At 51.5% G+C, this 22,680-nt stretch overlaps 1 protein-coding gene across 1 annotated transcript in view; it reads left to right on the top strand.

Moving 5' to 3' along the window:
* Positions 1-22,412, top strand: part of Galnt6 (polypeptide N-acetylgalactosaminyltransferase 6) — a 37,662-nt gene extending 15,250 nt beyond the window's left edge. Inside the window, exons 3-10 of the mRNA XM_051160365.1 lie at positions 3,588-3,737; positions 4,885-5,119; positions 16,123-16,240; positions 17,670-17,870; positions 18,389-18,520; positions 19,169-19,273; positions 21,115-21,267; positions 22,180-22,412. Coding sequence (XP_051016322.1) covers positions 3,588-3,737; positions 4,885-5,119; positions 16,123-16,240; positions 17,670-17,870; positions 18,389-18,520; positions 19,169-19,273; positions 21,115-21,267; positions 22,180-22,293 — 1,208 coding nt within the window. The 3' untranslated portion in view covers positions 22,294-22,412. The remainder of the gene's footprint in view (positions 1-3,587; positions 3,738-4,884; positions 5,120-16,122; positions 16,241-17,669; positions 17,871-18,388; positions 18,521-19,168; positions 19,274-21,114; positions 21,268-22,179) is intronic.
* The last annotated feature ends 268 nt before the right edge of the window (positions 22,413-22,680 follow it).

Raw genomic sequence — 22,680 nt, 5'->3', positions numbered from 1 at the left:
TCTCTTGTTTTGTTTTGTTTTGTTGGTTTTTTGGGTTTTTTTGTTGTTGTTGTTGTTCAAGACAGGGTCTCTCTGTGTAGCCTTAGCTGCCCTGGACTCACTTTGTAGGCCAGGCTGGCCTCGAATTCACAGTGATCCACCTGCCTCTGCCTCCCAAGTGCTTTTCTTGTTTATTTATGTTTTTTTCGAGATAGGGTTTATCTGTGTAACCCTGGCTCTCCTGGGCTCACTCTGTAGACAAAGCTGGCCTGGAACCTCAAGATCCCTGCCTGCCTCTGCCTTAGGAGGACTGGGATTACATATGTATGTTGCCATTCCCAGGCAAGGAAACTGCAGTTTAAGGTAGCTTCCTTATCTAGAACATTCTGGGAGACAATGTGGAGTAGAGGCTGAGAGAGCAGTTGCCTGTTAGCTGGGGTGACAGTAGGAATGGGCTAAGAATTCACCCAGCATGGGAGTACAGCAGGAAGCCAAGGCAGAGCAGCTGAGGGGAAGCTGGTGCCAGGTCGCCGGGGAGACTGAGTAGCTCTCTTAGGGCCATGTTAGGTCAGCTTTCTTTCAGACATCCAAGCAAAGACTGCAAGGCCCGGAGCTGTCACTTACAGAAAGCTCTGTGAACCATGGGCTGGGGGTGAGGGAATCTTTACCTCTGTGGAATCTCATCCTGAGGAGCAAGGTTGGGTGGTAGTGGCAGACGACAGAACCTAAGTCACAGACTGTCATCTGAGGGACATGAGACTATATGCTGGCCTGTCTGTCTGTCTGTCTACCTGTCTGTCTTCTTTGCTCAGCTATGTTATATATTCTGTCCTGGGTCCTGTTTCCAGTAAAGCCAGAAGGGGGCAGACAAACATCGGACTGTTGTGGGGAGTTGTGTCCTGGGGGGCCTGAGGCCCAGAACCAGCAGCCTCCCTCCCCGTGTGACTGGAAGGCGTGGGAGAGCTCTGGAAGACGGGCCCAAAGCTGCTCAGTGTCTTACCACACAACCCACTTCCCGAGATGTTTGCCCGCAGGTTATCTCTACCTTGGGCTTCCTGTGAGCAGAGCTAAGTGGGGGTGGCCACCGAGCTGCAGAGAGGATGCTGGACTCCTCCTTCCTGTCAGCAGCACCAGGCTGTGGCCAGGCTGTGCCTCACAAGTCCCATGGTGGCAGGCTCTCCCTATGAAGGCCAGTGTCCGGCCTCTGGACAGTGCCCTGCAGACACTTGCTCAGTCACAACTGGGTTGAAGTCACCGTGCGAGGCTAAATTGGAACAGCCAGGTCTTGGCACCAGAGACAAGTGGCTCCATTTCTGGAGCAACACAAGCTCTCTTTCTCAGGTGACAGCCTGGAGTGTTTCATTTGCGAGGCCAGTGGGGCAGGACTGCTTGCCTACCAGAAGGGCCAAAGAGGGAGAAAAAAAAACCCCACAAAAGCCCAAATTTCACATTATGCTTTCTTTCCTGGGGCTCTGCTCTCCCAGGCTGTAGCCAAAGAGCAGCCTGACCAAGTCCCTTCCTCCCCTCTCCTCTTCCACCTGCCGGCCCTGGGGTAGGTGTGGCCTGCTCCAGTGCTGAGCTTTATAGAGAGATGCAGATAGGATGCCGCCACAAAAGCACCTGCTGTAGTGACTCGACACATAGTAGGTGTTCAAGATGTGTGTGTGTGTGTGTGTGTGTGTGTGTGTGTGTTTAGTGACAACTCCTTGAAATGTCTCAGGACCTGTGATTTACAAGGCACTCTATACAAAGCAGGGCCCAGTTGTGAGCCCACAACTGGAAGGGAGAGGACACTCACGCGTGCTCAGCCATCTGACGCTGCTAACACTATATGCAACTACGTTTTACACGGGTAAGAATGGGAGAGGGCTGGAGAGCCGGCTCAGGAGTTATGAGCACACGCTGCTCTTTCAGAAGACCCAAGGTGGGCACAGTGGGCACCTCACACCTGCCTCTAAGTTCAGCTCCAGGGGACCCAACATCCTGTGGGTCTGCAACATCGCACTCACGCTCACAGACGTGCACATATATGCATAATGTAAAAATAAAATCTTTCTTAAAAACAGAACAGTACAGCACTCGGGAGGCAGAGGCAGGCGGATCGCTGTGAGTTCGAGGCCAGCCTGGTCTACAAAGTGAGTCCAGGATGGCCAAGGCTACACAGAGAAACCCTGTCTCAAAAAACCAAAAAAAAAAAAAAACCAAAAAAAACAAAAACAGAACAGTAGCAGGGCATGGTGGCTCATGCCTTTAATCCCAGCACTTGGGAGGCAGAGGCAGGCGGATTTCTGTAAGTTCGAGGCCAGCTTGGTCTACAAAGTGAGTCCAGGCAGTCAAGGCTACACAGGGAAACCTTGTCTTCAAAACCAAAAACAAAGAACAAAACAGAACATGCCTTTAATCACAGCACTTGGGAGGCAGAGGCAGGGGGATCTCTGTGAGTTCAAGGCCAGCCTGCTCTACAGAACAAGTTCCGGGACAAACTCATCAACAAAAATAGCAGCTAAGACATAAAGATAAGGGATGTGTCACGACAGCGCCCTTCAAAATAAAACTATGTTCAGTGTCCTGAGGATTTCAGATGGAATCCCTCGGTCCTCAGGGAACTCTACCCACTGTGGCCAGGAAAGCCTCCCCGGGGATCCCCAGAAAGGGAAGAGCCACCGGAAGGCAGAGGCTTGGCCTGTGCAGGGAGCACAAAGAAGGGCAGCATGCTCTCTCAGGAGGGACCTCAGCAGGGGGACCCACCCTTCTGCGGGCACCTGCTCCCTCAGCAGATCACTGGCCATCTCTGCTGTGGTCACCACATTCATCCTCGGTCCCAGGCAGCGTGTGGTTCCTTAAGACAGCCACGCCCTGCCATGCTGTCCGCTGTCCTTGGGTCCCTCATATTGTGCGAGCCTGTGGGCACTTGGTGCTAGGTTTTCTTTGTTGTTCTTTTATGAATGATATATATTATTCCTGGGCATGTCCAGTACTTGCGGGGAGGAGGGAGGGAAGATGAGCAAGAGAGCAAGGCTAGCCTGGGCTACATTTGACCCTAGCTCTAAAACAGGAAATTATTCTCTCTGTGTCACAGTGCTGGGGAGGAAGCCATGCAGGCAGGTGCCCTCCCACTGAGCTAGACCCACAGCAGCCACCCTTTCTTTCTTTCTTTCTTTCTTTTTTTTTTTTTTTTTTTTTTTTTTTTTTTTGAGACAGGGTTTCTCTGTGTAGCCTTGGCTGTCCTGGACTCACTTTGTAGACCAGGCTAGCCTTGAACTCACAGAGATCCACCTGCCTCTGCCTCCCGAGGGCTGGAATTAAAGGTGTGCGCCACCAAGCCCGGCCCCACAGCTTCCTTTTAATATTTTAAGTCTGCTTGGCTTGTCTTACTCTCCTTAAAGAGTTCCATACAGAGGAGAAAGTAAAAACACAGGCTAACGCGGGTCAGATAGCTTAGTGGTGGGTCACTTGTCTGGCGCTCATAAGGACCGGGAGTTCAATCCCCATCACCTCCGGGCAGGGAGCTGGCTACAGGCACAGGACCGCGCTGGGGGGCAGGGCTGGCACTTGGTGCCCGCAGGGGATCGGTGAGGAGCTGGTAACGGCGGCTTTGTGCCTTGCAGAGCACCTGAAGGAGAGGCTGGAGCGGTACATAGAGCAGCTGCAGATCGTGCGGGTGGTGCGGCAGCCGGAGCGGAAGGGGCTCATTACAGCCCGCCTGCTGGGGGCCAGCGTGGCGCAGGCCGAGGTGCTCACGTTCCTGGACGCACACTGTGAGTAACAGGCTCCCCGGCGGTGCCAGGGCGCCTACCTGCTCTTCACCGCTGGCAGCTGAGGAAGGGCTGAGACCGTCCTGACTTTCTGTTGTAGGAGTAAAGAGGCGTCTTCTGCCCCTCCCCCACACGGTACAGCCGTGAGGCTTGGTGACGATGCAGAACAGCTATACACTCTATGATCACCATTTACCCTTCCCCTTGGGTGCTCCCTGGAGAGAGATCCCGTCCCCACCCCCCACCCCGCCCCACTGGAAACAATTTTTCTATAGGGCCACGTGGAGTTAAAAAGGCCTCCCCCTTGGCTGAAACCAAAACACTCTCCTGCATAAACTTTTCTGGAAGAACCATCAGTCCAGACGACTCGAGACTTGTAGCAGGACCCCGGGCTCCTTTCAAATCTGCCACTAAAACACTAACGTCAAATAGGGGCTCAGGAGACACCTCTGAGAGGAAAGACGTTCGTTTTTTTGCAGAGGACCAGGGTTTGATTCCCAGAACCCGCCTGGTGGCTCACAACCACCCATAGCTCCTGTTCCGGGGACCCAGTGTCCTTTTCTGACCTCTGTAGGTACAAGGCACATGCGCAGCACACGGAAACACAGGCTCATAAAGCAAAATAAATAAGCTAAAACAATAAGGTCCGTTATCAGTCCCAGCACTGCCTAGGCATGGTAGCCCGCACCTGCTATCTCGGCATTTGGTGGCAGAGGCAGGAGGATCACTGCAAGCTTGAGGCTGCTCAGGATGGTGACCTCTAGCCAGCAGAGACCATATAACAAAGCTCGGAAAGGAAGACAGGAGAGGAAAAAAAAAAGATCCCAAAAGGCTGGCTTGAGTGACAGGGACAGGCGGTTCCACCGGGACTTGACAGGCACTTGTTCTGAGGGAGGGAGAGCCTGCTGGAAGCCCCACGCTCAGGTGTGGGCTGGAAATTGGTGCTGAGCAGGCTGCTCCCCAAAAGCCTGCTGCCTGCTTTCAAAGCCACCCCTACCTTCCAGGGGATGCTCTGTGCCCCCAACAGCTGTGGAGCTCACTCCCCCCACCGCCATCCCCTCCCAACCCCATGCTCCTGGGTCTCCTCTGAGGGTAGAGGGTCCAGCTGTGGCTAGGCCCTTGACCTTTACCTCCTGGCCTGCGTCTGCAGGTGAGTGCTTCCACGGCTGGCTGGAGCCCCTCCTGGCCCGAATAGCTGAAGACAAGACAGTGGTGGTGAGCCCAGACATCGTCACCATCGACCTCAACAGTTTCCAGTTCTTCAGACCTGTCCAGAGGGGCAAAGTCCACAGCCGCGGCAACTTTGACTGGAGCCTGACCTTCGGCTGGGAGACGCTCCCCGAACACGAGAAGCAACGGCGCAAGGATGAGACCCACCCCATCAAGTAAGGCCTGAATCCTGGTGCGCCCCCACCCTGGCCTCCGCCCACCCAGCTCCGTGCTTTGTCAAACCACACTGCCTATGAGGTGGGTGCTTTGGTTAGCCAGTTTTTACAAGCGAGAGCACGGAAGGCCACGGCAGTAAGCACGTTCTCTCAGATCCTGCAGCTAGCACAGGGTAGGCAAGGACCCGTCCATGTGTGACGCACTTGAACCAGCTCGCCGCCGGCTGGCTGGCATGCTTTCCGTCTTTACCTAGGAGGCCAAGACCTCTGTGTGCAGAGCAGGTGAGAGAAGCTAGGTGGAGGTCAGTCAGTGTTGAATAACCATTGTAACAGGTAGGCATGGGCTCCTGGGTCATTCACTGTTTCTGAAAAGACTCAGAGAAAGAAAACAGGTGCTGGGCCTGGTAGTACAGGCTTGTAATCTGCCTTAGTCAGGGCTGCTATGGCGGTGATGAAACACCAAGTAACCAAAAGCAAATTGGGAAGGAAAGCGTTTATTTTGCTTAAACTTCTACATTGTAGTTCATTACTGAAAGAAGCCAGGACGAGGACTCTCCTGAGGCAGGAACCTGGAGGCAGGAGCTGATGCAGAGGCCGTGGAGGGCGCCGCTCACTGGCTTGCTCCCCATGGCTTGCTCAGCCTACCTTCTTGTGGAACCCAGGCCCACCGGCCCCGGGGATGGCCTCACCCACAGTGAGCCAGGTCCCCCTGCCCCACCCCTTCAATCAATAAGTAAGAAAATGCCTTACAGGCTTACTACAGCCTGATGTTCTGGAGACATTTTCTCAGTTGAGGTTCCCTCCTCTCAGATGACTTGACTTGTGTCAAACAAAAACCCATTCCAACACGTGACTTAGCCCTCTGGAGGCTGAGAGAAGAGGATCACAGATTCAAGGACTGTTGGGCTGCCGCAAGTTCAAGGCTAGGCTGCAGAATTCAGTGAGGCTGGGTCTCAACATGAAAGTGTTTAAGATGCTGAGACGCACTCAGTGACCAGGGGTAGAGCCTTGCCCGGCATCAGGCTGGGGCAGGGACGAGAGACAAAGAACAACTCGGGGTGGAGCTCGTTACAGCTGCTGTGTACTTTTTACTGAAGGGCCACAGCGTAATGAAGGGTTTTCACCCATGTTTTTCACCTACTCCCTTGTTCCCAGAAATAATGGCTCTTAGACTTAAACATATTTAGAAAAGCTTAGGCCGCCATAGCTAAGTGTGGTCCCTGACTTGCTCATGACTAAAATCCGTTTATTCTAAGTTCTGCCACGTGGCTGGTTACCTCTGCTCAGGTTTCATGTGTCTGTCCTCCTCAGTGTCCTCTCTCCTGTTTCCGGCCTCTGCTATCGGCCAATCAGATGTTTATTGGCAGGTGAAGAATTCGTACAGCACATAAGAGATTATACCCACGTCTCCTCCTTTTAGTCCAATAAAAGGCCCTTCCTCTTAAACAATAAACAGTATACAATAACAACAGTTATGGCGGTCAGGTACGGTCTACATTTACATTGCCCAGGCCACATGCATTTTGCCACTTTGGAGAAAGTACGCTGCTATTCATCCAGTCTTGGTGACTTCAGAGTTCAGTACCTAAATTTTTATTTATTTTTTATTTTTTTTTTTTTTTGAGACAGGGTTTCTCAGTGTAGCCCTGGCGGCCCTGAACTCACTTTGTAGACCAGACTGGTCTTAACTCACAGAGATCTCCCTGCCTCTACCTCCCTGAGTGCTGGGATTAAAGGCGTGTGCCTTTAAGTCTTTTTTTTTTTTCTTTTTAATCCTAACTTGCATTACCAATCTAAAAACATCTTCTTAGACCTGAAAACATCTTAAGCTTAATTGTGAGTCTATAACTACCTAGTCTTCAACCCCATCAGAGAGTTGAGAAGGGATAAACATTACCTGAGTAGACAGGAAGTGCACAGCAAGCAGCCTCCAAAACTTCGGAATTGACAGAGAGAGTCTGCTGCCTGGACAGTCCCCCAGAATTCCTCTGTAACATTGGAGCATCAGTTTTCCACCTTCTGGCCCAGTGTATCTGACAGACCTCTTTGTGAAGCAGGAATTATGAAGGACTTGTGTTGGTGTTTTTTTAAAAGTATGACCTAATAATCGTTTATTGTTAGGCTTTATAATGATTATGGTCGTATTATCTGACCTGATTTTTACAATCAATAAAGACACAGACACCTGAGGCATTTTAGAAAAGCCTTAATTCACCTGGGGCATGGCAGATATCACCGCCTAAGCTGCCTCCCGTTATCTCCCGGCCTCCATCCCACACCATCTGCTTTAGTCATTTCTGTCTGGGCTGCCTCCATCCATAACTCCATAGACACTTGCTTACTCTCGGCTGGTTTCCCCCATGCACACTGGTCTGTCCATGTCTCCTCTCCACCACTAACCCACCACTGCCCCCGTCTGCTTCCTCCCAAGATCCTCCTCTCCCAAAGCCCTTGAATGATGGCCACACCCACCCCATTCTGCCCTGTCCAGGGTTAGGCTTTAATCAGCCAATCAGGAATAACTTTCTAGGCAAGGTTACAAACATCATTTTGATATGCTTGTGAAAAGCAGACCTGGGGCAGGGGTGGGGGATGATTAGCAATCAAATACAAAGCATCGGACCAGGCCCCAACAGACTAGCCTACCTGGTTTTGCAAAGCTTGGCAGTCGACTTCCCTGCATCCAAGTTTGTCCATTTTGGACAGCAGACCACCGGGAGTTGAAGCAAGGGCAGCTTCTCGCTCGGTGGCAGCCTGCCGCAGTGAAGCAAACTCCATAAGGAGATTCTCTGATTTTCATCATATTCTTTGAAGTAAAAATGGGGTGATCCCAGGAGCTGACATGTCTCATTGTCAAATAATCCTTAAATAATAACATCTTTACATGCCATATTCTGTAGGTCTCTGAGGTTTTTGAAGACTGTCTATATACAGCATATCTGAATAGGCAAACACTGCTTGTTTCTAGCTAGGAAGCATATTTCTGAAATAAACTAGGCTAGTATCTGACATGTCCATGGCTTTGATTTACTAAATATTAACTTGCATTATTTAATATCCTAAACAGTTTGTAACAGTAGCTTTTTAAAGAATTAGACCATTGCGTCCTTAAGAATCATCCAGGTACAATTATCTCTCCACAAGAGCTAATACACAGGACAGCCAAAGCTGCACAGAGAAACCCTGTCTCGAAAAACAAAAACAAAACAAAACAAAAAGTTAATACATAGTATGATGTAAACAAAATATAACCTTAACTCTGTATCAGTATACAAAGATCTATACCAAGATAAGACTTTTTTTTTTTTTTTTTTTTTTGCTATTAATGCTCTATGGTTTAAGATTCAGTAATCTACACTCTGTCCCTGTCATTCCTACATACCATCCCCCATCTTCCTTCTAACCCTTCACATCCCATATAAGAAAGAAGAATATAGAAAAAAGGGTGGGTTGAGAGATGGCTCAGAGGTTAAGAGCACTGTCTGTTCTTCCAAAGGTCCTGAGTTTAATTCCCAGGAACCACATGGTGGCTCACAACCATCTGTAATGAGATCTGGTGCCCTCTTCTGGCCTGCAGGTGTACATGCAGGCAGAGCACTGTGTACACAATAAATCTGGAGGGGGGGAGGTCCTCTTATACCTCATTTTCTCCCTACAACTTGTAACCAACCCCCTAAACAATAACAAACATTCATAACCCACCAAACAACCAAAAAACACTCACCTTACAGTCTGGGAAATGGGGTGTTGGTCTCTTAAAATTGTTTCCTGCTGATTTGGGATGTAGTTTTTCTTTTTGGGAGCCAAAGAAAATTGGGGAAATGGTCAAGTCTTAAGAACACTAGCTGTAAAATGCTGTCCAGTCTGTAACTGCCGTGAGAACTCAGGCTTAAATGAAGTCCTGCCTGGAACAGAGGGAAAGGCCAGGCCCAGCCAGGATCAGCAGCTTTCTCTGAAGCTGTCCTGGGAGCAGAATGTGATGACACACCTGCTAAGGCACCCTGGGGTCGGATCGAGCAGGATGCTGGAATAGGCATGTCAGCGTCTCAGCATCCTTCTGGATGAATCCTGTCGGGGATGCTCCAACTGCGTCCTTTTGTCCTGTAAACATATAAACTTTCACAGGTAACATACATTTTTGCATAAACACGTGTATGGGAACATGCAGTGTGCACAAGTTAGCTGAAAACGATTCTCTGCTCTTTGTTCGAGCAGGTGAAAGGCATCTGTCTTTCTTTATAAGCCAGTGTGGACTGTATATGAGAGGATGGCATGACAGGTCCTGAGGACTCTGTAGCCAACAAGATTTGTTGGCTAATAATTAAAGTCCTGACTGGAGACATTTTCATGTCTCCGCCAAGCTCAGAGCTGCTCCTGTGTACAGAGGTCAGCGCACATTCGGCCTGATCTGAAAAGTCAAATCCTGCTTTCCGTGATTCTGGAACTGCATTTGTGGCTTCTCAATGGGGGCTTGATTTCCAGCAGGCTGGTGGGTGCATGAGAGTGTGTGTGCATGCATGTGAGTGTGTGTGAGTGTGGGTGTGTGTGAGTGTGTGTGCATGCATGTGAGTGTGTATATGTGAGTGTGGGTGTGTGTATGTGAGTGTGTGTGTATGAGTGTGTGTTCTTTCTCTTGATTTTCTACTTTCTCTCAGCAGCCAAGATCTGATTTCCAACGATTTAGGTGGAATTCACAGCTTTTCTTCTCCTGTGAAAAGAAATGTAAAATCTCCTCCCTAATGCAGCACATCTCCTTTCTTCCATTCTGAGGTGACCACATACATGTGCTGATCTAACTCACCTCCTTTCTGAACTCCATGTGTCCCAGCAGTTGGGCTTCTTGTCTCACCGATGTTTTAAAAAGTTGAAAGGAACGAGCCCCATTTAACCTACCCCTGGGGTATTCCTTAACCCCCTTCTGTCTTGTGAGCAGTCTCTTTAAAGTGCTATTAGATTTCTCTATAATTTCCTGTCATGTAAGATTGTAAGACATATCTATAACATTTAATGCATAATGTCCCCCGAACATTGTATTCTAATGGATACACGCACTGAAGCATCATCAGCGTCACCCTGTAAAGGCATCTCCAAGATGGCCACTGTCTCCAGCAAGTATGTGACCTCAGAACCCTCCCCCTCCTCAGAACCCTCCTCCTCCTCAGAACCCTCCTCCTCCTCCTCAGAACCCTCCTCCACCTCAGAACCCTCCCCCTCCTCAGAACCCTCCTCCACCTCACAATCCTTCTCCTCCTCAGAATCCCTCCTCAGAACCCTCCTCTTCCTCAGAACCCTCCTCCTCCTCAGAACCCTCCTCCTCCTCAGAACCCTCCCCCTCCTCAGAACCCTCCTCCACCTCACAACCCTCCTCCTCCTCAGAACCCTCCCCCTCTTCAGAACCCTTCCCCTCCTCAGAACCCTCCCCTTCTCAGAACCCTCCTCCTCCTCCTCAGAACCCTCCCCCTCCTCAGAACCCTCCTCCACCTCACAACCCTCCTCCTCAGAATCCCTCCTCAGAACCCTCCTCCTCCTCAGAACCCTCCTCCTCCTCCTAGAAACCCTCCCCCTCCTCAGAACCCTCCTCCACCTCACAACCCTCCTCCTCCTCAGAACCCTCCTCCTCCTCAGAACCCTCCCCCTCCTCAGAACCCTCCCCCTCCTCAGAACCCTCCTCCACCTCACAACCCTCCTCCTCCTCAGAATCCCTCCTCAGAACCCCTCCTCCTCCTCAGAATCCCTCCTCAGAACCCTCCCCCTCCTCAGAACCCTCCTCCTCAGACGCCCAGGGGAATCTGGGATGTGAACCTATGGCCTGGTGCACATAGTTCAGTTCTTTGCTCTGCAAACTCAAACATGGTCTATTGTGTGCCACTGCTCTGAGGTAAAGGAGACTCTGCACCCTTACCTCAGCGCTGTTGCATCTCTGTGCGATGCCAAACTAATTCCTTAAGCTTTTGTGGGGTTTTCTCATCTGGAACTATCTTTTTTGATGTTATTGTAAGTTCCAGATTGGACTCCAGTGGCTGGAGAGACAGGTGTGCGTGCTGGGAACTGAACTCTTATATTTATGGTTGTGAGCCTAGCCTTTAAGGGCTGAGCCATCTCTCCAACCCAAAATTGGATTTTTAAAAAATTCTTTATTCTGATTTTTAAAGTCCTCTAATCTTTGTTTTATGCCCTTTAATCTGGTACTCCATTTTTCAGTACTTTTTTTTTTTTTTTTTTAATGGTTTTTCGAGACATAGTTTCTCTGTGGAGCCTTGACTATCCTGGACTCACTTTGTAGACCAGGCTGGCCTCGAACTCACAGTGATCCGCCTGCCTCTGCCTCCCGAGTGCTGGGATTAAAGGCGTGCGCCACCATGCCCGGCTCCCCCCCCCCCCCCCCTTGAGTCTGCCTTAACCTGATCTCTCCTAAAGAGGATATACAAAACTAATCATTATTGGGGGGAAATGTGTATGCTGACAATCGAAACAAAATCATATGCGATCTAGATGCATTACGTCACTGTGTTTTTCTCCATTTTTAACATAGAAAATGTTTCTTTCTCTGTGTGTAGTTTCAGTCTGTGTGTTCCGCTTCTAAGTCCTGGGGTGTGACTAGCCCCTGTGTTTGCATGGCAGCTAACTCCGCCCCTCACTCGTCCAGAAGGCTGGCTCACTGGCTCCACCTTCTGCCTGCCTTACCCAGGCCCCTCTACCCACCTCCTTTCTGGCTTTCCACTCAGGTGTCATCTGGGAGCCCTGCCTACCCGCCCCAGCTCTGGGTAGAAGTCGCTGGGCCTTGGCGTGTGCCTCTGTTCTCTCCAGCACAAGCTTTTCTACTAGCAGAGGGGTTTTCCAGAAGAAAGAAAAGAAAGAAAGAAAGAAAAGAGAAAGAGAAAAAGAAAAAACGCAAGCCAGGCAGTGGTGGTGCATGTCTTTAATCCCAGCATTTGGTAGGCAGAGGCAGCAGAGCGAGTCCAGTACAGCCAAGGGTACACAGAGAAACCCTGTCTCAAAGAAATCAAATACAAAACAAACAAACAAACAAAATGCGTTCTGTACTGCCTCTCTGCACTCTGCTGTTCCTTTCCCGCTCTTTGGTTGGAAAACCACCTTCTGGGCCGATTTCTTGGGCCCATTTAGTGCAGTTCTGGGAAGCCCAGTGTCTACAGGGCGTGCCTGAGGCTCTGGTCCCTTTTCCCCCTCAAAGAGACCAGGCCTCTTCCGCTGCCTGCTGCCTGGCTTTTCCCCATTTCTCACCCGGGGCCCTCTCGGGATGGGAGCTTGGGTAGACTTAAATGCATTTACAACAGCCTAGGCCACTATAGCCAGACATGTTCCCTGACCTGCTCATGACCGATTTCCTGCCTTTTCTACTTTAAGTTCTGTCACGTGGCTGGGTACCTCTGCTCAGGTTTCATGTGTCTGTCCTCCTCAGTGTCCCGGGGCAAATTCCTGTGCACATCACTCTATCCCAGCATCGTAATAGTCTTTAACTTTCCAGCCACCTACATGTAGTCCATTGGTGGTCTTTGTATGGGGGCTGCGGGGTTGGTTTTGTATTTTTTCAATTGTTTCAAACTGTGAATACCAAACTGGGCCTGGCAGTGCATATCTGTGGCCCCACCTTTGGAAGGGAATACAATGTCAGAAGTTCAAGGTTTTCCTCGGCTACCAGCTCAAAGCTGGCCTTCAGAGACCCTGTCTCAAACAAAACAAAACAAAACAACCTAAAACAACTCTTTACTGTAGAGCAGTTGTTCTAAAAACCTCTCTAATGCTGCAACAGCTCCTCACGTTGTGGTGACCCCTAAAATTATTTTGTTGCTGCTTCATAACTGTAATTATGCTACTGTTATGAATCATAATGTACATATTTGATATCCAGGATACCTGATATGTCACACACACACACGGGAAGAGGGGGGGTCGGGGTTGAGATCCACAGGTTAAGAATCTCTGCCATAAAGTTCTTGAAAACAAGTAGCCAGGCTACATAGCTGAAAGCTGGTGTGCTGCTCAAAGCTGTGGAGGCTTGCCTCCCTTGTTCCCGGCCTCCCCAAATCCCTACAGATTTCCTCGTGTGTGTGTGTGTGTGTGTGTGTGTGTGTGTGTGTGTGTGTGTGTGTGGTGTGTGTGTGTGTTGTGAATGCCCACGTTTTGCAGTGTGTGTGTGTGTGTGTGTGGTGTGTGTGTGTGTGTTGTGAATGCCCACGTTTTGCAGTGTGTGTGTGTGGTGTGTGTGTGTGTGTGTGTGTGTGTTGTGAATGCCCACGTTTTGCAGTGTGTGTGTGTGGTGTGTGTGTGTGTATATGTGGTCCACATGTTTTGCAGTGTATGGGCACATGTCTATGTCAGGACCAAGACCCACCTGAGGTTCAACAATGACACAGATGTCTAATAAAGTTCACTAGCTCATCTCCGGGTCTGTCCCGGCACCTAGCTTCGCTCCAGACTGTCTGTGCCCCTCCAGTTCTCCCAGGTTTCAGTTTGACTCTCTCTGCTCAGAAGCTCCGCCCTCCTACTTCCTGCCTCAGCTATTGGCCGTCAGATCTTTATTACAGCCAATCAGCAGCGAGACAACACCTGATCCCTTTCTTTTTTTATATATATTTATTTATTTATTATGTATACAGTGCTCTGCCTGCTTGTACACCTACAGAGAAGGGCACCAGATCACATTATACATGGTTGTGAGCCACCGTGTGGTTGCTGGGAATTGAACTCAGGACCTCTGGAAGAGCAGTCAGTGCTCTTAACCGCTGAGCCGTCTCTCCAGCTTTCCTGATCACTGTCTTAAGTTGCCTTGAGGCAGGTGAGGAAGGACAAACACTTAGAAAATAGAAAACCCCTGTGATGGGCTATAGAAATTACAGTACCAAAACCCTGCCAGCACGTAGGTCTCTGCCGGTACAGAATTAACAGTTGGAAACACAGAGAAACTCATTCATACAGTGTAAGGAAGGTCACCCCGACACATGTTGGGGTGTTTCTACCGTGTGTTTCATGAGCCCAAGCGTGATGTTGGGAGTCGTCTTTAATTGGTCTTCCCACCTTGCTCACTGAGGCGGTGTCTCCTGATTAAACCCAAAACTCAGCAGCGTAGCTGTAGCTGGCGTTGCTACCTGCTCACTCTGGGGGACTCAGCCGCTGCCTCTGAGGCCTGAGTAAGGGGCAGGTTACCGCGCCCTCCTAGAGCTCACCTGCAGTTTCGGTATCTGAACACAGGTCCGCACACTTGCACGGCCAGTCCTTCAGCAGCTGAGCAGTCTCTGCAGCCCCCACGTTGCTGTTAACCTTCACCTCCAACTACAGGGTTGGGGGGCTGACTTTGTGGGTGCCCTGTGGATTTGAATTTTGTGTATCTTTGTCCTCCTGTCCTGATCATGGATTTTAGGCCAGCCTGAGCTACAAATACAAGGTTCCAGGAAAGTCTGCACTATGGTTAGACCCCCATCTTGAAAGGAAGAGGGGAAAAAGAGAAGCGAGTCAGCACCTCTCTACACGTCTAGGAGCCTCTATTTGGAGTGCATAGCAACAAACTGTTACCCCACCCAGGCTGGAGCCAGGCACACAGTAGCACGGTTAAGGGCAGGGCACCTGGTCCCCACCCATCACCAATATCCTGGCCTCTGCAAGGACCGTCCAACTGGAGGACAAGGCTCTAGTGTCTGAGATGCCCTTGGTTCCGGTGCCCTGGCTGCACGTGGCTGGCTAGGAATGCCTCCTACAGCGGCCCTCCTGCAGCACTGTTGGTGGCACCTCACAAGCTCTTTCTCAGAATGGTGGGTGGCTGAGATGAGAGCTAAGACACACAAGGTCTCAGAAGTAGGCAGGGATGTACAGGGGTGAGCCTTCAGTGACATTTCTGAGTGACATTCATCCTCATAGTGAATTTGTCAGTGACCCCCTCAGTCTGGGAGGCCTCTCAGACACCCTCAAGAGCAGATTAGCTTCAGAGCACTCAACTGGAGTTTTAGGGCTCAGAGAGCTTTCCTGGGGCTACTTGGGCTGGCCTACGATCCCTGGAAGAAGACAGAAGTGATGACAGGAAGCCAGCCAAGCATGAGGGTTTCCCAACTGAAGTCCTTAGAGCCGGGCATGGTGGCGCACGCCTTTAATCCCAGCACTCGGGAGGCAGAGGCAGGCGGATCGCTGAGTTCGAGGCCAGCCTGGTCTACAAAGTGAGTCCAGGATGGCCAAGGCTACACAGAGAAACCCTGTCTCAAAAAACCAAAAAAAAAAAAAAAAAACCCAAATGAAGTCCTTCTAGAAAACGGCTGTAGAAGTAACATCGGTGAGACAAGAGCAGGTGCAGGGACTCCCCATGGCTGAACTCAGTAACTTGGGTCTGTGCCCCCTCCCTGCATCTGAAAGTCAAACCCCTCAGCAGTCTCCCCACACCAAGCTGAGTTCGCCTTCCCTGTCCACTCACCCAGTGCCAAGAGCAACTCCTCTAACCAATGTCCCTGTTCAAACCAACGGGCAGCTCTCCCTGCAGCTTCTGTGTCTCCAGCAGTCTACAGCACACTAGTAGGCTAGGCCCCAGCTAATACCATGGACATAAAATCCCTGAAGAGGTGAGGACCCTGGCACAGAATGGGGCCAGCCTGTTGGGTAGCATGCATTCATTAAATCCTTCCTGCTTGCAGAATGTCTCTCTTGGGGCTTCTGACGGTGGTAGAGCGGCCTGTGGACACAAAAAATGAGAGCCGGAGCTTTCCCCTCTCTCTAGACTGCACTCCCAGGTTGCTTTGTGCAGCTTTGGATGCAGCCGTGTGCTCAGGCCCTGCTGGCCTGTGTTTCCTACATGCCCAGTTGAAAGCATGAAGGCGTCCGTTTAAGAGCGTTTTCTGATTACCTTTCTCCTGGGCCCAGTTCCAGAAGGGGAGGCAGGCACAGTGAAGGTTAGCGGAGGGGCTGGAAGGACATGAAGCAGAGGGCCTCTGAGGGGAGCCTGCTCTCCAGGCACCTGCTGCCTCCCTACCCATGATGTATGTGCTCTCCTTTTTTCCCTCCAGGTCCCCGACGTTTGCCGGAGGCCTCTTCGCCATCTCCAAGGCCTACTTTGAGCACATCGGTACCTATGACAACCAGATGGAGATCTGGGGAGGGGAGAACGTGGAAATGTCCTTCCGGGTGAGGATGAGAGGGCTTCCGGGGGGAAGGGCAACATGGCAGGCCAGGGCGTGGCCAGTTGTTGGTAGTTTCAAGGGGATCGATCACTCATGTCTGCTCTCTGCCATGGCTCTACTCTGCCTGTGGGGAGGAGACTAAGGGCTCAAACCGAACTCCAGGAGAGAACTTCTAAGAGGGGAGGAATAACAGGAGCAGTAAGGGTCCAACTTGGGTAAGGGACAGTTTGGTTTTTGGTTTTTGGTTTTTGTTTTTATTTTTGTTTGTTTGGTTGGTTTGGTTTTTCGAGACAGGGTTTCTCTGTGTAGCCCTGGCTGTCCTGGACTCACTTTGTAGACCAGGCTGGCCTTGAACTCACAGCGATCCGCCTGCCTCTGCCTCCTGAGTGCTGGGATTAAAGGCGTGCACCACCGCCACCCCGCCTTGCGTAAGGGACAGTTTTATGACGTCTGCAGGAAACGATTGAGGTGAAGATGCAAACAGGGCCCCACTCCAAGTCAAAGGGCTCCTGCCTGGTTAGCTACAGGTTTTCCCCGTGTGCGTTCAACGAGGTCTTCCTGAGAGATAAGTGGTGGAACCTGATTCTGATGGACACAGAAATCTGAGGAATTCTGAGAAAGAGGCAAATCAAGATAGGTCAGGAGCCAGTGGTGGTAGCACACACCTATAATCCCAGCCCTCAAGAGGCAGAAGCAGGTGGATCGCTGTGAGTTTGAGGCCAGCCTGGTCTACAAAGTGAGTCCAGGACAGGCAGGCCTACACAGAGAAACCCTGACTCGAAAAATAAATAAATAAATAAATGAACAAAGAAAGAAAAGAAAAGTGGCATGCTCAAAGCCCAGTGACCGCAGGCCTCTGGCGGAGGCTGGTCTGGGGGAGGGCAGGTTTTCTGTGACTCCCAGGTAAGTATCACGACTCCAGATCAGAGAGTTGAGTGGCCAGAGCTGAGAGCAGGTCCATGGCAGAACTAGGCAGCTGCCTCATCTCTGCCATGAACCTTGGCAGCATGAGGACTCTGTGCACCCCGCAATCACCCACTCAGAGTGAACCAGCATAGGCAGAGGGCCTGGAGATCGGTAGCATGCCTGCCGGCGTCTCCTCAGGGCTGGAAAGGGTAACGTTGTTTGCTTATTTTCCTTTTTTTTTTTTTTTTTTTTTTTTTTTTTTTTTTCCCGAGGCAGGGTTTCTCTGTGTAGCCTTGGCCATCCTGGACTCACTTTGTAGACCAGGCTGGCCTCGAACTCACAGCGATCCGCCTGCCTCTGCCTCCCAAGTGCTGGGATTAAAGGCATGCGCCACCACGCCGGCCTACTTCGTTTGCTTATATCCTAGGACCTGGGGTCTGGTGTCCTGGGAACTGAACGACCTACCTGGGGGAGCTCGTCCCATTGTCAACCTTCTGAAGGCCCCATCCTGTCTCCTTTTGTGTCAGGTATGGCAGTGTGGGGGCCAGCTGGAGATCATCCCCTGCTCTGTGGTAGGCCACGTGTTCCGTACCAAGAGTCCCCACACCTTCCCCAAGGGCACCAGTGTCATTGCACGCAATCAGGTGCGCCTGGCTGAGGTCTGGATGGACAGCTACAAGAAGATTTTCTACAGGAGAAATCTTCAGGCAGCAAAGATGGTCCAGGAGGTAAGACACCGGGCATCTGGAGAGAGGAGCGAGGAGTCTCAGGCCCCTGGAAAGCTGCCCAGTGGCAGGACCGTCCCATCTCCACCTTCCTGCCTCAGAACTCTGTTCGCTAGCCTTATAAACCCCAGGCCCTTAGGCTAGAGGAGGAGAGGAGGAGGTACCTCTGTTTCCCCTTCTTGGAGAGTCCCTGCACCACTCATAGGGGAAGGAGAGAAAGGAAAAGAGACAGGAAGAAGAGAGAACCTGTCACAGGAGGGATGGTTCTGACAGGCTCAGAATTGAAGACCTGAAGGGTTGACTGGGGAGTCACAGGAGATGAAAGAGCGACGTGAGGGGAGTGAGGTCTCCACACTTATCCAGGGGGGGAGGTCAGACATTGCATGCCCAAGGCTGAGCCAACGGGCACAGTGAGCAGGAATGCTCAGGAGAGCAGCCGCAATGCCCCATGGCTTTGACCCAGACAGAAAGAGCTGGGCCGCTGTGGCACTAACCTGTTAGGGGACTGGCTTGGTTGACAGAATAACTTCGGTGACATTTCCGAGCGACTGAAACTGAGGGAACAGCTACGCTGCCACAACTTTTCCTGGTACCTGCACAACGTCTACCCAGAGATGTTTGTCCCTGATCTGAACCCCGCCTTCTACGGAGCCGTAAGTTAGCTGCCCGTCACCATGGCAACCCCCCCAAAGAAGGCATGCAGCCCAGAAACAGACAAGACAAGCTAGGAGGATGGGAGAGACAAGTTGGGGGGTCCCTCTAATAGTTAATACCTGAGAAACAAGGAAATCTATGAGTCGTGGTGCTTTTTGTTGTTGTTGGTTTTTGTTTTGTTTTGGTTTTTGAGACAGGGTTTCTCTGTGTAGCCTTGGCTGTCCTGCACTCACTTTGTAGACCAGGCTGGCCTCGAACTCACAGCAATCTGCTTGCCTCTGCCTCCCGAGTGCTGGGAGAAGTGGTTCTTAAGTGTTGAGTCCATGGGCTTCCCCAGGGAGGCCTTGTTACACACACCGCGAGGCCCCGTGCCCACTGTTTCTCAAATCTGCCTTTCGACAAGTCCAGGGTGATGCTGAGGATCAGCTCCCCTGTGTCAAAGACTTCTCAGGACCAGGCGTCCTAAGAGGCTGCCCATCTTTCCCCAGAGAGGGCACCCAGCCCCACCCTGCCCCTCCTCCCGGGTTCTTGAGCCACACCTTGCTCTGAGCACCAGGCATCTGGGTTCCAGCACCGAGCCGGAAGCCGGTCCAGCTGGGCCCCACACCCAGCTGAGCTACACTGGCTCCCACTTTACCTCCGTGCAGATCAAGAACCTCGGCACCAATCAGTGTTTGGACGTGGGCGAGGGCAACCGTGGAGGAGGGAAACCTCTCATCATGTACGTCTGCCACAACCTCGGCGGCAATCAGGTAGAGAAAACATGCTCGGCCCCGGGAAGCCTCACGGAAGCCTCATCTCGCAGGTGCCGCCTCTCGCCAGGGCCCCCTTTTCCTTAGGCTTGCGATAGAGGAGAGGTGCCACCCTCCAGCAGGAAGCTCCTAGGCTGAGTGGGAAAGCGTGAGGCACACAGACAGGGTCTGCAGGCTGACCCAGGGACACAGAGCTGGTGTCATGCTGGACACCAGAGGATGAGGGACACTGCCAACAGGGAGGGCTGTAGGTGAAGCGAGAACTGTTGAGCGCTCTCTCTCTCACCTACAGCTGTATATACTCAGCTTTTATCCTTAATCCCGGCCCTGGCCGGAAGCTACCACTCCAACCAGGCTGTAGACCAGACTGGCCTAAAACTCAGAGACAGCCACCTGCCTCTGCCTCCTGAGTGCTGGGTTGAGGCTGTGTGCCACCACGCCCACCTGCTGGTTTGTTTTCTGTTACATTTCTACTCCACAGAGGGAAGGCAGGACAGGAACCTAAAGGGGGGAATTGAAGCAGAGGCCACGGTGAGCTAGTGCTTCCTGGAACACTCAGCAAGATCTTGTTCAGTTTGCTTCCTGCCCATTGAGGTCCCCTGTCCAGGATCGCCCCCTCCTGCAGTGGCCTGGGCCCCCTCACTTTAACCATTAACCAAAAAAACACCCCACAGCCTTGCCCACAGGCCAATCTAACAGGGACGTTTTCTCAATTGAGACTCTTCCTCCTCCAGATGAGCCTAGTTTGTGTGAAGGTAGCAAAAGTAACAGTGTCTCCCCATGCACTGCCCCTCAGCCGTCCAGTGCCAGGATCTGGGAAACAAAAGGTATTTAAAAACAGAGCTGAGCAGGAGGGTGATGGCGCACACCTTTAATCCCAGCACTCAAGAGGCGGAGGCAGGTGGATCGGTGTGAATTTGAGGCCAGCCTGGTCTACAAAGCGAGTCCAAGACAGTCAAGGCTACACATAAAAACCCTGTCTCTAAAAAACAAACAAACAAAAACAAACTAACAACAAAAACAGAGCTGAAACAAGATAAAGGGTTAGCCTGGGACACTGAACCAACTGCTGAAATGTACAAATAAAAACAAAGCCATTTGGAAGCAGACTCAGGTACCACTAGCTCGGAAGATGCTTTCAGATGGTTCGTTGATGAGTATCTTTGATTTCAATGGTCACCTATTAGCAAGCCCAGAGCTAACTGCTGACTGTGATGATGCACGCCCTGGCCTGGATGGCGCAACATCCTGCTAGCTGCTGACTGTGATGATGCACACCCTGGCCTGGATGGCGCAACGTTCTGGAAGGCTGATGCAGAAGAATCATGAGCTTGGGGCCAGCCTGGTCTACAGGTCTAAACTAGCCTGAGCTACAAAGCAAGACTCCGTGTCACACACAAAACAGCAGAGCTAGCGTATGACTTCATAGTTCATAGCTTAAAATAAGGCTAAGGAAATTTTTAATTTATAATAAAGTTCAAGTTCTATGCACTATTAAAACCAGTGTAAGCCGGGCGTGGTGGTGCACGCCTTTAATCCCAGCACTCGGGAGGCAGAGGCAGGAGGATCACTGTGAGTTCGAGGCCAGCCTGGTCTACAAAGCGAGTCCAGGACAGCCAAGGCTACACAGAGAAACCCTGTCTCAAAAAAAACAAAAAACAAAAACAAAAACAAACAAACAAACCCAGTGTAACACGATGTGGCAAGAGTCAAGACGGTGACACAAATCACCAAGTCTCAAGTGTCGGTATAAACCCCCTCCCTGCCCGCCCGGGAAGCCAGCGGGTAGAGTGGGCAAGCTCCCCGCCTGCTCCACACGGCACCTCTGTCTTGGCTTCTAGTACTTCGAGTACACATCGCAGAGGGACCTTCGTCACAACATCGGGAAGCAGCTGTGTCTACATGCCAGCGCTAGCACGCTGGGCCTGAGGAGCTGTCAGTTCACTGGCAAAAACAGCCAAGTGCCCAAGGACGAGGAGTGGGAATTAACCCAGGTGAGTTGGTGGCCCAGGAGTCCAGGGTACCACACCTGCCCTCTCCTTCTTCTCCTCCTCCTCCTCCACCTCCCCTTCTTTCTGTCTCTTCTTCATCTCTGTCTACTGCCTGAGCACCATAGGATCGAAGCAGGCTAAAATGGGTGCGGTCATGTCTGGTCCTGGCTGAATAAAAAAAAAAATGGAGCAGAGATGATGGTGAGCTGTGGGCGTTGCTGCCATTTTAAGGTTGAACCCAAATAGAAGAAGGTGAAGAGTCCACTCCCGGTTCTCACCTGCCTCTGTGTGCCAGGTGCGAGCAGTGCAACAGGCATGCGTTCTCTCTCTGGATCGTGTAGGGCCTTTGTCCCGAAGGACAATAGCCTCATCTCTACAAAGTAGTCATGAAATTCAAGAAGTTTATCCATCCCAGGCCCTCCTGCTGGCGAATGGCAGGCTGGGACTGAGACCTCCATAAATCTGACTGGAGGGTCAGGCTCTCTCCCTGCACCACAGCGCTGTTGTGAGGTGGGTGGTGGTGGTTCCCATCAGTAAGACAGAGCTTCCTCTCTCATCACCTGCGCAGAAAGAGTGGCCTAACCATGAGGCTACCGGACAAGACAGAGCCGAAGTTCAGCCAGAAGCAGAAAAGGGGGGCAGCAGATGTGGCCCCAAGTTTTTGAGCCTGGCCAACCTGGGGAAAGAGAGGCTCTTGAAAGGGCTTTTCTATCAGCCACGGTCTTGCAGTCTTCTGTGACACTCTCAGGCTAAGGCTGGGCCTGGGCCCAGCATCTTCATGGTATTGGCAAGCCCAGGAAGGAGTTGGAAGCACCCTCTTTGCACCTCGCTGCATTTCCTTTGCCTTTTACCACCCGCCCTTGTCCCGTTGTCCTAGGGCTGACCGGGCTGACCAGTTGCTGTGTTGCCTTTTAGGATCAACTTATCAGAAACTCAGGGTCTGGCACCTGCCTGACGTCCCAGGACAAAAAGCCAGCCATGGCCCCCTGCAACCCCCGAGACCCCCACCAGCTCTGGCTGTTTGTCTAGGCCTGGGGTCATCCCCAGGGCAAGCCCAACAAGCCTCTCAGGAAGTGGGGTCACCGGGCATCTGGGAGTCTTCTGCTCCTCTAGAGGCCTGAGAGTTGGATCTCTAAGCCCAGTGGCCATCAAAGTAGGACCTTCTTTCTCGCAACAGCACTGGTCCCATTTTCTCTCATGTGTGCCAGTGGAAGAGACCAGGAGATCATGTGCCACTTGGCCTGCGACTTTTTTTCCTCTCCTGGGGAGCAGCCTACAGAGAGCCGGCCAGTGTGTGCTACAGAGACCCTCACGGCAGACCATCATGATGTCCAGAGCGCCTTTATCCTACGTCACTTGCACTGTTATCCATGGAAAAGACAGGCAGGAGCACCGCCCGTTGTACCAGGGAGAAGG

This window comes from Acomys russatus, chromosome 17, assembly GCF_903995435.1.
Source record: "Acomys russatus chromosome 17, mAcoRus1.1, whole genome shotgun sequence".
Lineage (NCBI taxonomy): Eukaryota > Metazoa > Chordata > Mammalia > Rodentia > Muridae > Acomys > Acomys russatus.
Note: the sequence above shows the minus strand (reverse complement) of the source record. Positions and strands in the feature narration are given on the sequence as shown.